This window comes from Nannobrachium achirus (genome assembly GCF_963921795.1).
Source record: "Nannobrachium achirus genome assembly, chromosome: 15".
Lineage (NCBI taxonomy): Eukaryota > Metazoa > Chordata > Actinopteri > Myctophiformes > Myctophidae > Nannobrachium > Nannobrachium achirus.
The window spans coordinates 51263249-51280750 of record NC_137822.1 but is presented as its reverse complement, the minus strand read 5'-3'; the positions used below and the strand labels follow the sequence as shown (position 1 = coordinate 51280750).

Genomic DNA, 17502 nt, shown 5'->3' with positions numbered 1-17502 from the left:
ACCCCCTGGTAGACCAAGGACCAGATGGATTATATCTCCTCTAGGAGACCCCCTGGTAGACCAAGGACCAGATGGATTATATCTCCACTAGGAGACCCCCTGGTAGACCAAGGACCAGATGGATTATATCTCCACTAGGAGGAGACCCCTGGTAGACCAAGGACCAGATGGATTATATCTCCACTAGGAGGAGACCCTCTGGTAGACCAAGGACCAGATGGAGTATATCTCCACTAGGAGACCCTCTGGTAGACCAAGGACCAGATGGTTATATCTCCACTAGGAGGAGACCCTCTGGTAGACCAAGGACCAGATGGATTATATCTCCACTAGGAGACCCTCTGGTAGACCAAGGACCAGATGGATTATATCTCCACTAGGAGACCCTCTGGTAGACCAAGGACCAGATGGATTCTATCTCCACTAGGAGACCCCCTGGTAGACCAAGGACCAGATGGATTATATCTCCACTAGGAGGAGACCCCCTGGTAGACCAAGGACCAGATGGATTATATCTCCTCTAGGAGACCCTCTGGTAGACCAAGGACCAGATGGATTGTGTGCTTATAGATCTGCTGTTTCCACTAGTTTAGTACATATTTTAAATTATAAATACAAAATGAACGGTTTCCACCCAACAACGACGATATGCTGTACATATAAGGTGCTGGGAGTGGAAATTATACTGTAGGGGTGCCTCGGATTACAAAAAATAGGTATGGGTTGCCCTGAGACAAAAAGGTTTGGGAACCCCTGATTTAGAAGACCGATGATGATGATGAGTTAGATGAGTTCAAATGCAACTTATATGGAGTCTTTGTAACGATGGAAAGTGCTTAAGATGTCAGGGTAGCTTGGTTGGTAAAATGAGGGTTGATGTTTTGGTTTAGTTTTTAGTGCGTGTCAGCACATACCATCTAGGAAGGCAGGAGAGGTCAGCTTTTTGCGATGCGCGCGAGCGTAATCTTGGAGGTTCGGAGCGCTGGAGGAAGCTCCGAGAACCATGGAACTAAACAGACCAGCGCAATGCGAGCCTGAGTTAGAGACACACACACACACACACACACACACACACACACACACACACACACACACACACACACACACACACTGACCCAGAGTTAGAGACAGAACACACACACACACACACACACACACACACACACACACACACACACACACACACACACACACACACACACACACATACACACACACACACACACACACACACACACACTGACCCAGAGTTAGAGACAGAACACAGACACACACACACACACACACACACACACACACTGAACCAGAGTTAGAGACAGAACACACACACACTCACTCACACACACACACACACACACACACACACACACACACACACACACACTGAACCAGAGTTAGAGACACACACACACATACACACACACACACACACACACACACACACACACACACACACACACACACACACACACACACACACACACACACACACACACACATGCATCTTGGCGGTGACATCATGGTGATGTCACAGTGACGTCACGGTGATGTCACGGTGACGTCACGGTGACACAGAGGAACCAGTCTACAAGCGTTATCTTTATGTAATTAATCAATTAATTATTATACTCAAAGGATATATTTTATCTTCATCATTATGCCCATACATGGTGTTCCATGTGAACCCACACTGTTTGGTAGGAACAGTGTTTCTAGTTTTTTACCTAAGCCAGTCGTCAGCTTGAGTTCATAGGGCAGGGGTGGGCAACTTCAATGATGGAGAGGGCCGCTATGTTTTCACACTCACTCCAGAGGGCCACATGCAGTCAAAAATAGCAAAAAAAATAGCCGATATACAAGCTCAAAACGCATCGCAGTGCGACGTGTTTTGAGCTTGTAGATCAGCTATTGTTTTGCTATTTTTGAATTGGAATCCTGAATTATTTTAGATATTTTTGAATTGGAATCCTGAAAATATTTAATTTTAAATGTTGTATATGTTAACTTTATGAACTTAAATACAAATTCACACGAAACATTCGCACAAAAGTGCGAATGTTTAACACCTATCAGTGTTCTGATATTAACCTGAGGGCCGCATTATGTGAAGGTGGGGGCCGCATGTGGCCCCCGGGCCGCCAGTTGCCCATGTATGTCATAGGGTTAGGTTTAGGTTTAGGGTTAGGGTTCTTTTACCTAAGGGTTAGGGTTTAGGGTTAGGGTTCTTTTACCTAAGCCAGTCGTCAGCTTGAGTTCATAGGGTTAGGATTAGGGTTAGGGTTAGGGTTAGGGTTCTTTTACCTAAGCCAGTCGTCAGCTTGAGTTCAGAGGTCATTCTTGGGGGTCTTTGCAGGTGAGAAGTGTTTTCCGTCAGGACCTGAAAATGACATCAAAAACATAAAAACCTTCAATTCTGACTCTTTGTGAGAAGAACATTAAGATAAAAACATAAAAGCTCATGATGTTAATGAAGCAGAGTGGACGATGGCTTGGTGGATTTGATCCTTTTAAACTTTAACAGTTCATCCTAGTCTGACGTATTACTGGTTTAAACCCATTCAGGCCGGGAACACATTTTAGTGTATGGGAGGGGCTTACAGTACATGTACAGTATGTAGCAACATATTTGTTTTTGTAGGCTAATTTCTGATTATATATATATATATATATATGTATATATATATATATATATATATATATATATACATATCGTCGTTGTCGGGTGGAAACCTCGTATCTCCAAGTTTCAAATGTGTACGTCCTTTCGCAAAGTAAAGCCCTGCTTCATCATACAAGGCCGTCACACAAAAGTAGTGAAAACAGCAGATCTACAAGCACACAACGCCTCGCGGTGCGAGGCGTTGTGTGCTTGTAGATCGTCTGTTTTCACTAGTTTAAATCATATTTAAAATGATAAATGCAAAACGTACGGTTTTGGACATAAAAGGTTTTCACCCGACGATGAACCAACCTGTTGCCAGGATCCAAAGATACTGGACGTGAAGGCCAGGGATTTTGGCGACACGGGGGAGGAGGTGATCTGGTCCCCCGAGGGGCGCCGGCGACGCCCCGTCGCCACAGCGCACGTGTAATGAAGCCACGGACCAATAGAATCAGGGCTAGACACACTCAGGGGGCGGGGCTCCTCTTCCTGGAGGGGCAAATATTACAGACATTACAGTCTGCACACTTTAGAAATGGTGCACATATTACAGACATTACAGTCTGCACACATTAGACATGGTGCAGATATTACAGACATTACAGTCTGCACACATTAGACATGGTGCACATATTACAGACATTACAGTCTGCACACATTAGACATGGTGCAGATATTACAGACATTACAGTCTGTATACATTAGACATGGTGCACATTAGGGGTGACCCCGAATAGTCGAATAGTCGACTATTCGATCGAAACGGCACCTAGTCGAATGGCAATATCTTAGTCGAATGAAAAAAAAAAAAAAAAAAAAAAGATTTTTTTTTTTTTTTAATTATTTTTTTTTTGGGGGGGGGGGGGGGGGGGCTGTTGGGGTGCTTAATGTCCGATGATTTAACATATACTTTGGTTTCTCGCAATAAAACATGCATAGCCTACTGGCTGCTTTCAATCAATCAATGAGGCACAGCCCGTACTGTCTGTGTGTGTGGGCATTGCGTAGACTCCACAGAACCTGCACAGCTGTCCTGTGTTAACAACTCAATCAGGCTCCGTCACTTTAAACAAGTATAGGACAAAACTAAAGTAAGCTGCAGAATCTGGCTATGATATGACCTACCACTCCACACCGAGCAACATGTCAGATAAAAGTAAGTTGGCTTAAGTCCATTATGTAATGTCCATATACTCCCAAAAGTGACGCGAACGCTCACGTTTTAAGCTTGCAGATCGGCAATAAACCTATGCCATTAACACAACAGCACTAAAGTTGTGTTTTAAGCTCTCCTTTCCTCTTTCTCCCCGACGAGTAGTTACGGGGTCTGTTTTGTACAATCCAATCGCTGTCTCTCTGTCAGGCTCAGCGCAGGCTGTGCACTGTGTGCAGCCATAGCCGTGGGAACTAATATGAGGCAGGAGGGGCTTCGCGCGCGTGCGTGACCCGATCTCCGCGCGCGCGAAGCGCGCGCGCGAAAAATTGCGGTTATTTGCGGATTTTAATTGTGTTTTATAACCTTTTTTGCATGTTTTATTCGGGTTTCCGCGGTTTATTTTTTAGCTAAATGTAACACAATTGGGAACTGCACACTAAACTTTCCCTTTACCTCTCCAAACGGGCTGTGGACAGTGCGGAGACATATAAAAAATGCGCACACAGTGGCCATATGCCACTGATCTGATTGCAGCCAGCAGGATATTATTAGATGCTATATTGTCCGCCGCATCGGTCCAGACCCCAGTGTTAGGAAACAGCTGGTCAACTTCTGGTACACCATAGCCATTAGCCACTAGCTAGCCCAAACATTAGCCTAGCCAGGCAGCACAGCAGCATAACATAGCATTCATCATTACAAGTCTTTAGCCACGACTCACCAGTGAGGACGCCAGGGCTAGCAGAGGGCGATGTGTAATGCCTTCATAGCCTAGGTTGTGTTGTCTTGGTGTTCTGTATATTCCTTTTATGCCCGTATTGTTATAATTCACCCGAGTCCATGACGCATGATATGTTACGCACGGAGAGACAGACGCTTAGACAAGTTAAAAGGGAAGTCCTTTGAAAGCCATTTCCTGTCTAAACAGTGCCCAGAAGCACATTTCAAAACAAGAGCCTTTCTTTCTTTTTTTTGTCTATACAATCGATCATTCAACACATGTTTATTTTGAAATTGTACTGGAAATAGAAGTAGCCAATAGCTCCTACTTCACGCCACTGATGTCAGAGCCTCTACTTGCCGATCGGCAATATTTTTCCCCCAACCCCCCTTTAGGGGGTGCGGTGGGGGGTGCGGTGGGACGTGGGGGAGGGGGTGCGGCCGCACCCCCAGCACCCCTACTTCCCTCGGCACTGTGTGCAGCGTCTCACCTCGTGCATAGATGCACGTATGGATGTTACACAGATATTGGTGTCGGCAGAGCCTGTATAGAAATGTGTGACCGGCGACCGCATTGCCTATACAGTAGTTGCATGGCTGTTACTGGGGTCTGGGGCTTTAGCTTCTAAGTGAATAAACTTTACACCTGCTATAGGCCTACTTATTTTAGTATTTTGTTATTTAATTCGCCTTATATTATTTAGTTACTTTATTTATTTTAGAGATATTATTTCGTTGTTGTTATTGCTGTATTTATTACTATTCTTATAAGGCCATGATAATAAACCTTGGCTTAAATAATGAATGAGTTATCTATTAAAACAAAAGTCAAGAAGACATGTTATTTAAATGAGTGTTTCACCTCTGTTGTTTATACGCCATTGATTGTAAAAGAAAGGGGTAAAAAAAACAAAAAACAAAAAAAAAAAAAAAATAATAATAATAAAAATAATATATAAAAAAAAACGGGCCATAGTCGACTAATATTCGACTATCAACACAATGACTAAAATCATAGTCGACTATACAAATCCTTAGTCGGGGACAGCCCTAGTGCACATATTACAGACATTACAGTCTGCACACATTATACATGGTGCACATATTACAGACATTACAGTCTGCACACATTAGACATGGTGCACCTATTACAGACATTACAGTCTGCACGCATTAGACATGGTGCACATATTACAGACATTACAGTCTGCACACATTAGACATGGTGCATATATTACAGACATTACAGTCTGCACACATTAGACATGGTGCACATATTACAGACATTACAGTCTGCACACATTAGACATGGTGCATACATTCTAAAACGGTTTGTTCCAATACTTGATTCTGATTGGCTGGTTTCTGATTAGACCAGTGTCTAAATCACACGATAATCCACACCTTGAATCAGTTCATATCAAACCCAGGTGTGTTATTTCTTTCCACAGCGTTGTCAAGCTGAACTAGAGAAGGGAGCGCTTGATTTTCTAAGCACTGCCCGCACACACTGGACGGTAACTGAGTGACTCCGGGCGGGGGCTAAGTATAAGGTAAGTATAAGTTAAGGTAAGTATAAATTAAGGTAAGTATAAGTTAAGGTAAGTATAAGTATAAGGTAAGTATAAGTTAAGGTAAGTATAAGGTAAGTATAAGGTAAATATAAGGTAAGTATAAGCTAAGTATAGGTTAAGTATAAGGTAAGTATAAGGTAAGGTAAGTATAAGTTAAGGTAAATATAAGGTAGGTATAAGGTAAGTATAAGGTATCACTTACTTCCACAGAGCCGATCTTCTTTCCTCGCGACTGCGGCGACTTCCTGATGTAGATGGGGTCGGAGGTGAGGGGCGTGAACATCATGAGGGGGGTGCGGTCAATGGGCGGAGCCTCCTCATCGCTGTCGTTAGTCTTCTTAGAGCCCTCGTTCTGCCCGGTAACAGACCGACCAATCATTAATATTATATAGGACCTCTACTTATTCTGCCTGGTAACAGACCGACCAATCATTAATATTATAGGACCTCTACTTATTCTGCTCGGTAACAGACCGACCAATCATTAATATTATATAGGACCTCTACTTATTCTGCCTGGTAACAGACCGACCAATCACTAATATTATAGGACCTCTACTTATTCTGCTCGGTAACAGACGGTCCAATCATTAATATTATAGGACCTCTACTTATTCTGCCTGGTAACAGACCGACCAATCATTACTATTATATAGGACCTCTACTTATTCTGCTCGGTAACAGACGGTCCAATCATTAATATTATATAGGACCTCTACTTATTCTGCTCGGTAACAGACAAACCAATCATTACTATTATATAGGACCTCTACTTATTCTGCCTGGTAACAGACAGACCAATGATTAATATTATATAGGACCTCTACTTATTCTGCCTGGTAACAGACGGTCCAATCATTAATATTATATAGGACCTCTACTTATTCTGCTCGGTAACAGACAGACCAATCATTAACACATTCCCCGCCATTTAACAATACCTTGGTACTCTATGGTGCCTCTGGTCTCCATAGACTTCCATGTAATTCATAGTGCACGGATCATGCACACCCATGCCTAGATAATGCACCATGTGTGTCCACATTGCTCACAGCTTTCAAACAAAAAAATCCGAATGGAAATCCGTTCAGGCATTCATGAGATACAAGCCATTATGTTTTCCTAAAATGTAAACAAAGATGGCTGCCATGTTTGATAGATGGGGTTGCTATGGGGGTTAAACATGCAATTTCGCGATTTCTATCATGCCTACTACATTTTTTGGGGTCCCAAAAGAAAATTTGAATTTTTTTTTTTTTTTTTTTTTTTTTTCAAAATGGCGGAAATTCTCGGGACTATCGGGCCTGGCAGGGAAAGACATTGAAAAAATCTCGGGACTATCGGGCCTGGCATGCAATGAGTTAATATTATAGGACCTCTACTTATTCTGCCTGGTAACAGACAGACCAATCATTACTATTATATAGGACCTCTACTTATTCTGCTCGGTAACAGACAGACCAATCATTAATATTATATAGGACCTCTACTTATTCTGCCTGGTAACAGACGGTCCAATCATTAATATTATAGGACCTCTACTTATTCTGCCTGGTAACAGACGGTCCAATCATTACTATTATATAGGACCTCTACTTATTCTGCTTGGTAACAGACAAACCAATCATTACTATTATATAGGTGGTATAGAGGTAATACTATATAGTTTAATAAAGAAACAGGTGGATCGGTATAGAGGTAATACTATATATAACAGGTGGATAGGTATAGAGGTATTACTATAGTAGGTCTATAGGTATAGGTGGTATAGAGGTATTACTATAGTAGGTCTATAGGTATAGGTGGTATAGAGGTAATACTATATAGTTTAATAAAGAAACGGGTGGATCGGTATATATGGTATAGAGGTATTACTATAGTAGGTATATAGGTATAGGTGGTATAGAGGTAATACTATATAGTTTAATAAATGTATAATAACCTCTCTAGAAGCAATACAATACAATAATAAAGGTATACTAACCTCTCTAGAAGCAGGTCTGTATCCAAATCCTGAAGGCAGGTTCTTGTCCTCCTCACAGCCCTTGGCTCCCGGGCTGAAGTGCATCTCCACGTGAAACCTTTCCTCTGAGCTGGGGTCCTGAAAAACACCTACCATCAGTCCCTCTTCTCTGAGACCCTAACCCTAACCCTCTGAGCTGGGGTCCTGAAAACACCTACCATCAGTACCTCTCCTCTGAGACCCTAACCCTCTGAGCTGGGGTCCTGAAAAACACCTGCCATCAGTCCTATAGCCAAACACCTACCATCAGTACTACATGTAACCAAACACCTACCATCAGTCCTACAGCCAAACACCTACCATCAGTCCTACATGTAACCAAACACCTACCATCAGTCCTACATGTAACCAAACACCTACCATCAGTCCTAGAGCCAAACACCTACCATCAGTCCTACAGCCAACACCGACCATCAGTCCTACATGTAACCAAACACCTACCATCAGTCCTACAGCCAAACACCTACCATCAGTCCTACATGTAACCAAATACCTACCATCAGTCCTACATGTAACCAAACACCTACCATCAGTACTACAGCCAAACACCTACCATCAGTCCTACATGTAACCAAACACCTACCATCAGTCCTACAGCCAAACACCTACCATCAGTCCTACAGCCAAGCACCTACCATCAGTACTACATGTAACCAAACACCTACCATCAGTCCTACAGCCAAACACCTACCATCAGTCCTACATGTAGCCAAACACCTACCATCAGTCCTACATGTAACCAAACACCTACCATCAGTCCTACATGTAACCAAACACCTACCATCAGTACTACAGCCAAACACCTACCATCAGTCCTACAGCCAAACACCTACCATCAGTCCTACATGTAACCAAACACCTACCATCAGTCCTACATGTAACCAAACACCTACCATCAGTCCTACATGTAACCAAACACCTACCATCAGTCCTACATGTAACCAAACACCTACCATCAGTCCTACAGCCAAACACCTACCATCAGTCCTACAACCAAACACCTACCATCAGTCCTACAGCCAAACACCTACCATCAGTCCGACATGTAACCAAACACCTACCATCAGTCCTACATGTAACCAAACACCTACCATCAGTCCTACATGTAACCAAACACCTACCATCAGTACTACAGCCAAACACCTACCATCAGTCCTACAGCCAAACACCTACCATCAGTCCTACATGTAACCAAACACCTACCATCAGTCCTACATGTAACCAAACACCTACCATCAGTCCTACATGTAACCAAACACCTACCATCAGTCCTACATGTAACCAAACACTTACCATCAGTCCTACATGTAACCAAACACCTACCATCAGTCCTACAGCCAAACACCTACCATCAGTCCTACAGCCAAACACCTACCATCAGTACTACATGTAACCAAACACCTACCATCAGTCCTACATGTAACCAAACACCTACCATCAGTCCTACATGTAACCAAACACCTACCATCAGAGGAAAACACATTGCTATGGCAAAACGCTGAGGAAAGGTGGCTACAGATAATTGGTGATGTAATATGGCTACACACACACACATATTGCTATGGCAAAACACTGAGGAAAAGTGGCTACAGACACACGCACAGCCACTCTTAGAGCGGTTTACCGCTCAAAAACAAACAGCAACATTGATACCTTGCTGTAAAGCATGATTACTATCTGAGTTCATAATAAATGATCTAATAAACACCTTGTTGGGGTCTTCATAATAATACATGGTCTAATAAGCACCTTGCTGGGGTCTTCGTACAGCATGATTACTATTTGCGTCATGTAGTTGAGTTCGCTCACTACTTTCAGGTATTCCATGGCTCGGTTCCACTGCTCATCTTTGGTCTCCTGTCGAAGAAACGTTTATAACTTTATCAAATCTACAACATTATCTTATAACTTTATCAAATCTACAACATTATCTTATAACTTTATCAAATCTACAACATTATCATGTATAACTTTATCAAATCTAGAACATTATCTTATAACTTTATCAAATCTACAACCTTATCTTATAACTTTATCAAATCTACAACATTATCTTATAACTTTATCAAATCTACAACATTATCTTATAACTTTATCAAATCTACAACATTATCTTTTATAACTTTATCAAATCTACAACATTATCTTATATAACTTTATCAAATCTACAACATTATCTTATAACTTTATCAAATCTACAACATTATCTTTTATAACTTTATCAAATCTACAACATTATCTTTTATAACATTATCAAATCTACAACATTATCTTATATAACTTTATCAAATCTACAACATTATCATTTAGAACTTTATCAAATCTACAACATTATTGGCCTGCTTTATTTTCCAGGAAGACATTTAAACTAGAGACGTTTCATTTCAAGCTAATTGTAATGCTAAGGCTAATGTTTAACATTAGAGGACTCCATTTTGACTCATATTAACCCTTACTAGGGCATCAACGACTTGTGATTTTTGCAAGTCGACTCGACTCTGTAAAAAGTTGAGTTGAAGTCGACTTTATCGTTTGATGACGTCATCACATCACACACGACCCCCCAATTATTTTGGGGGGGGTCCCCAGATGATTAACTTAATGTGAAACATTGTTTTCTCACTCAACTGTAAAGAAACCAACATAAAAGTTTAAGTGTATAGAGGGTATCTGCACATTTCTAAAGTGACAATTTAAGGACTTTTTAATACCTCTAAAATGACTTGTGTAATGAAGTCGACTGAGTCGACTTGTCGACTTTTTCGTTAACGTCCTAACCCTTAAATCACATTTTAACTCTGAAATCACAGAGAACATATTAACCCTTCCATCACACACACAATGTACAGTATAGATTATATATTAACCCTTACATCACAGAGGTCCCCCTTAACACAGGGTGGACAGTATAGATTATATAACATTAACCCTTACATCACAGAGGCCTCTGTAACGCAGGGTGGACAGTATAGATTATATTAACTCTTACATCACAGAGGTCCCCATAACGCAGGGTGGACAGTATAGATTATATTAACTCTTACATCACAGAGGTCCCCATAACGCAGGGTGGACAGTATAGATTATATTAACCCTTACATCACAGAGGTCCCCATAACGCAGGGTGGACAGTATAGATTATATAATATTAACCCTTACATCACAGAGGTCCCCATAACGCAGGGTGGACAGTATAGATTATATTAACCCTTACATCACACAGTGTACAGAATAGATTATATAATATTAACCCTTACATCACAGAGGTCCCCATAACGCAGGGTGGACCGTATAGATTATATATTAACCCTTACATCACAGAGGTCCCCATAACGCAGGGTGGACAGTATAGATTATATTAACCCTTACATCACACAGTGTACAGTATAGATTATATAATATTAACCCTTACATCACAGAGGTCCCCATAACGCAGGGTGGACAGTATAGATTATATTAACCCTTACATCACACATGTCCCCATAACGCAGGGTGGACAGTAACGAGTGGACGTGACTCTCGCTGGTGAAGTACAACCTGGTCCTCACATGGCGCTCTGGTGACATCACACCTCGGGAATATCTAAGGAGACATTAAAGGTGTAAATGTGTACATTAAGCTCTTAAATGTGTTAATGAAGGTAATTAAAGGTGTAAATGTGTACATTAAGCTCTTACAATGTGTTAATGAAGGTAATTAAAGGTGTAAATGTGTACATTAAGATATTACAGTGTTAATTAAAGGTGCAGTTCATTAATCTCTTACAGTGTGTTAATTAAAGGTGCAGTTCATTAAGCTCTTACAGAGTTAATTAAAGGTGCAGTTCATTAAGCTCTTACAGTGTGTTAATTAAAGGTGCAGTTCATTAATCTCTTACAGTGTGCTACTTAAAGGTGCAGTTCATTAATCTCTTACAGTGTGCTACTTAAAGGTGCAGTTCATTAATCTCTTACAGTGTTAATTAAAGGTACAGTTCATTAAGCTCTTACAGTGTTAATTAAAGGTGCAGTTCATTAAGCTCTTACAGTGTTAATTAAAGGTGCAGTTCATTAATCTCTTACAGTGTTAATTAAAGGTGCAGTTCATTAATCTCTTACAGTGTTAATTAAAGGTGCAGTTCATTAATCTCTTACAGTGTTAATTAAAGGTGCAGTTCATTAATCTCTTACAGTGTTAATTAAAGGTGCAGTTCATTAACTCACTTACTGCCAATTTAAAATGCCCCTCGAGTGGCACTAGTGCCAGAAGCCTCCATAGACTCCCATGTAATTTATAGTGCACAGATCATGCACGCCCATGCACAGATCATGCACCATGTTTGTGCAGGCTGTTCACAGCTTTCAAACAAAAAAAAAAGATTTGAAATCCGTTCAGGCATTCATGATTTATCAGCCATAATGTTTTCTTCAGATGTAAACAAAAATGGCTGCCATGTTTGAAAGATGGGGTTGTATGGGGGGTGGAACATGCAAAATCGCGATTGAAATCATGTTTACTAGATTTAATTGGGTCCCAAAAAAAAAAAAAACATTTTTTTTTTTTTCCTAAGTAAAAGTCGCCCAAAGTCGCTTGGCAGGGAACTCCATAGTGAGAAAGTTGCTCTAAAAGTCGCCTGGCACTGTATGAGTTAATCTCTTACAGTGTTAATTAAAGGTGCAGTTCATTAAGCTCTTACAGTGTTAATTAAAGGTGCAGTTCATTAATCTCTTACAGTGTTAATTAAAGGTGCAGTTCATTAATCTCTTGCAGTGTTAATTAAAGGTGCAGTTCATTAATCTCTTACAGTGTTAATTAAAGGTGCAGTTCATTAATCTCTTACAGTGTTAATTAAAGGTGCAGTTCATTAAGCTCTTACAGTGTGTTAATTAAAGGTGCAGTTCATTAAGCTCTTACAGTGTGTTAATTAAAGGTGCAGTTCATTAATCTCTTACAGAGTTAATTAAAGGTGCAGTTCATTAATCTCTTACAGTGTTAATTAAAGGTGCAGTTCATTAAACTCTTACAGAGTTAATTAAAGGTGCAGTTCATTAATCTCTTAGTGTGTTAATTAAAGGTGCAGTTCATTAAGCTCTTACAGTGTGTTAATTAAAGGTGCAGTTCATTAATCTCTTACAGTGTTAATTAAAGGTACAGTTCATTAAACTCTTACAGTGTTAATTAAAGGTGCAGTTCATTAAGCTCTTACAGAGTTAATTAAAGGTGCAGTTCATTAATCTCTTACAGTGTTAATTAAAGGTGCAGTTCATTAATCTCTTACAGTGTGTTAATTAAAGGTGCAGTTTATTAAGCTCTTACAGTGTTAATTAAAGGTGCAGTTCATTAAGCTCTTACAGTGTTAAAGGTGCAGTTCATTAATCTCTTACAGTGTTAATTAAAGGTGCAGTTCATTAAGCTCTTACAGTGTTAATTAAAGGTGCAGTTCATTAATCTCTTACAGTGTTAATTAAAGGTGCAGTTCATTAAGCTCTTACAGTGTTAATTAAAGGTGCAGTTCATTAATCTCTTACAGTGTTAATTAAAGGTGCAGCTCATTAAGCTCTTACAGTGTGTTATTTAAAGGTGCAGTTCATTAATCTCTTACAGTGTTAATTAAAGGTGCAGTTCATTAATCTCTTACAGTGTTAATTAAAGGTGCAGTTCATTAATCTCTTAGTGTTAATTAAAGGTGCAGTTCATTAAGCTCTTACAGTGTGTTAATTAAAGGTGCAGTTCATTAATCTCTTACAGAGTTAATTAAAGGTGCAGTTCATTAATCTCTTACAGTGTTAATTAAAGGTGCAGTTCATTAATCTCTTAGTGTTAATTAAAGGTGCAGTTCATTAAGCTCTTACAGTGTGTTAATTAAAGGTGCAGTTCATTAAGCTCTTACAGAGTTAATTAAAGGTGCAGTTCATTAATCTCTTACAGTGTTAATTAAAGGTGCAGTTCATTAATCTCTTACAGAGTTAATTAAAGATGCAGTTAATTTATCTCTTAGTGTGTTAATTAAAGGTGCAGTTCATTAAGCTCTTACAGTGTGTTAATTAAAGGTGCAGTTCATTAAGCTCTTACAGTGTTAATTAAAGGTACAGTTCATTAATCTCTTACAGTGTTAATTAAAGGTGCAGTTCATTAAGCTCTTACAGAGTTAATTAAATGTGCAGTTCATTAATCTCTTACAGTGTTAATTAAAGGTGCAGTTCATTAATCTCTAACAGTGTGTTAATTAAAGTGCAGTTCATTAAACTCTTACAGTGTTAATTAAAGGTGCAGTTCATTAAGCTCTTACAGTGTTAATTAAAGGTGCAGTTCATTAATTTCTTAGTGTGTTAATTAAAGGTGCAGTTCATTAAGCTCTTACAGTGTGTTAATTAAAGGTGCAGTTCATTAATCTCTTACAGTGTTAATTAAAGGTACAGTTCATTAATCTCTTACAGTGTTAATTAAAGGTGCAGTTCATTAAGCTCTTACAGAGTTAATTAAATGTGCAGTTCATTAATCTCTTACAGTGTTAATTAAAGGTGCAGTTCATTAATCTCTTACAGTGTGTTAATTAAAGGTGCAGTTCATTAAGCTCTTACAGTGTTAATTAAAGGTGCAGTTGATTAAGCTCTTACAGTTTTAATTAAAGGTGCAGTTCATTAATTTCTTAGTGTGTTAATTAAAGGTGCAGTTCATTAAGCTCTTACAGTGTGCTACTTAAAGGTGCAGTTCATTAATCTCTTAGTGTGTTAATTAAAGGTGCAGTTCATTAATCTCTTACACAGGGTGCAGCTTGTTGACGGTGTCGTCATCTTGTGTTCTCTGGAGGTCAGAGCGGATCTTACGGATCAGAGGAGTGCAGTAGCCTTTAGCGATGTCCAGCTTCTCAGCCTGAGACATGCCGTACTCCTAACATAACATAAAATAACATATTATACATATTATACACATATTATACAGTAGACATGCCGTACTCCTAACATAACATAAAAAAACATACAGTAGGTTGCGTTTCAGTTTGTCCTTTTTCCTAAAGTCATGTTCCTCTGCCGTGTCTGCCGAAGGACGACTGGGATTTAGTTCCAAAATCAACCACCAGGTGGAGCAGTTGAGTAAGAGCAATGTTAATAGGGTCTGAAATTAGTTATTTTTTGTATTTATTTTCTGTGAGTTATTTTTGCTCTCAAATTGTAATTATTTGTTTTAATGTAAATAAAATTGGCTTGCTTAAATTGAGATTGTTTGTGTATATTGTTGAAATCAGAGCCAAATTAATCCACAACCCCCCAAAATCAACTGAGCTTAACTCATACCTCGCGATCCCCGTAGAAACCGTAGATTTCCCGCTGTACCGCGCTGCCATGCCCGTAGAGCCCGTAAAGTTTAATTAGCTTTAATCATTATGAAAGGATTAAAAGTATTAGCGCAGATTTTCGCTGATTCTGGCTCTTTAGGCCCGCCCCCCTAACTGTATCCGGTCATTTCCGGTCTGGACCGGATCCAGCTTTCCGTATCCAGTCTGAGCCTGGGCCATAGTCCCGCCTCCATTGGTTTACTGTGTAACAGAAGTAGAAGCTACTCGGCGATGGAACGCTCGTTTTTCAATCGGATTTTTGCGTTTGGAAACTTTGATCCAGTCTCTACACGCCTGGATTATGATCCCCGCACATATCGTGCGTTTTGTGCGCGAACGTGTCCACGTGTTACCATAGCGCATGCCTGGCTTTTTTTCAATGTTTTTTCATGTAAACACTGGCGGATAAGCAGGAATACAGCGTGGCAACGGATATGTCTTTTTCAATGGGGTTTTTGTATTCGAAAGCTTGTCACCGAGTCTACTAGATGAGTCGCGCACAGATTGTGCACGATGCGTGCGCGTGCCCACGCTAAAAGGTAAGGACAATTTGGCAGCTGCTTACTACAGCTATGTTTAAAATGGCAGAGAAATTGTTAAAATAAAGGGATGAGCCCTGGCCCCCAAATACCGTAAGTATTATATTATAATAACAGGGCTTTACACATAAATGATGTTGCATCAGTGGTGTAAAGTAACTAAGTATTTGTACTTAAGTACAATTTTGAGGTATCTGTACTTTACTTGAGTATTTCCAATTTCTAATACTTTTACTTCTACTCCACAACATATTGTACTTTTACTTCGCTACATGTTTTGAAAACCTTAGCTACTAGTTACTTTGCAGTATATACATTATAATATATTAAAAAAAAACATATATTAACCACTTTGTCTTTAGCCTTATTTTATCCCTTGGCTATTTGAAAATAGCCGATCTACAAGCTCACAACGCGTCACGATGCGACACATTGTAAGCTTGTAGATCTGCTATTTTCAAACATTTTTTACTTTTACTTTTGGCACTTTAAGTACATTTTGATGCCAATACTTTCATACTTTTACTCAAGTACATTTTGTAACGAAGTATTTCTATATTGCTGTATTGATACTTTTACTTAAAGGGATATAGCTTGATTGAATATTTAGATATTTGATGTAAATGTTACCAGGCCCTCCAGGCACAGGGCCTCAGTCTGTGGCCACAGTCCTGGCCACCTTATAATGTAAGTATTATATTATAAGTAGTTCCATTTCCACAGACCACAAATATAAAATTAACAACACCAGGGCTTTACACATAAATGATGTTGCATTATAGTTAAAGTACCAAAAGTAAAATTAGGCAGGATGTCCCATTTCAAGTTTTCAAACATATGGAAATTATTTGAAAATAGCCGATCTACAAGCTCACAATGCGCCGCTTTTGCAAAGCATTGTGAGCTTGTAGATCGGCTATTTTCAAATGGGCAAAATGTATAGGGCTGAAGAGATTAATGTAGGCATATGTTTTATGATAATATTCTAAATCTACAAAGTAACTAGTAACTAAAGTTGTACAAATATAATAGAGTAAAAGTAAAAGTAGGTTACAATGTTTGCCTCTGACTGTACTTGAGTATTTCCAATTTCCTATACTTTTACTCCACTAAAGTACAAATACCTCAAAAATATACTTACTTATAAGTACAGTACTTAAGTGAATGTAGTTAGTGACTTTACATCACCATCTCTCATTGTTTGTGATCTGATTAACCTGTGTGATACAGTGGCTTACCATGCAAGGCATTTGACTGGTGATCCATTTTGCATCTTGTTCGTGGTTCGAATCTCACCGTAGCCACTATTCAGTGATTTTGTTGACTGAGGCTAAATTAGTTCAATACATTATAAACTGTTCCTATAGTCTCGAGTTTGATAGAGAAAGAGAATTGTGTCTATAATGTGGCTGTGGGTCTAAAATGGATAATTATCAAGTTATTATTATATTATAAGTATTTCCATTTCCACAGACCACAAATAGAAAATAAACAACACCAGGGCCTTACAAGT

General features: G+C 39.4%; 1 protein-coding gene across 1 annotated transcript in view; it reads right to left on the bottom strand.

Annotated features, from left to right (window-relative positions):
• The window catches only part of ppip5k2 (diphosphoinositol pentakisphosphate kinase 2), a 132949-nt gene that overhangs the window by 15936 nt on the left and 99511 nt on the right, over positions 1-17502 (bottom strand). Inside the window, exons 19-25 of the mRNA XM_080743233.1 lie at positions 14878-15005; positions 11603-11717; positions 9885-9992; positions 8097-8213; positions 6315-6464; positions 2972-3151; positions 2302-2377 (exon numbers count right to left, since the gene is read on the bottom strand). Coding sequence (XP_080599359.1) covers positions 2302-2377; positions 2972-3151; positions 6315-6464; positions 8097-8213; positions 9885-9992; positions 11603-11717; positions 14878-15005 — 874 coding nt within the window. The remainder of the gene's footprint in view (positions 1-2301; positions 2378-2971; positions 3152-6314; positions 6465-8096; positions 8214-9884; positions 9993-11602; positions 11718-14877; positions 15006-17502) is intronic.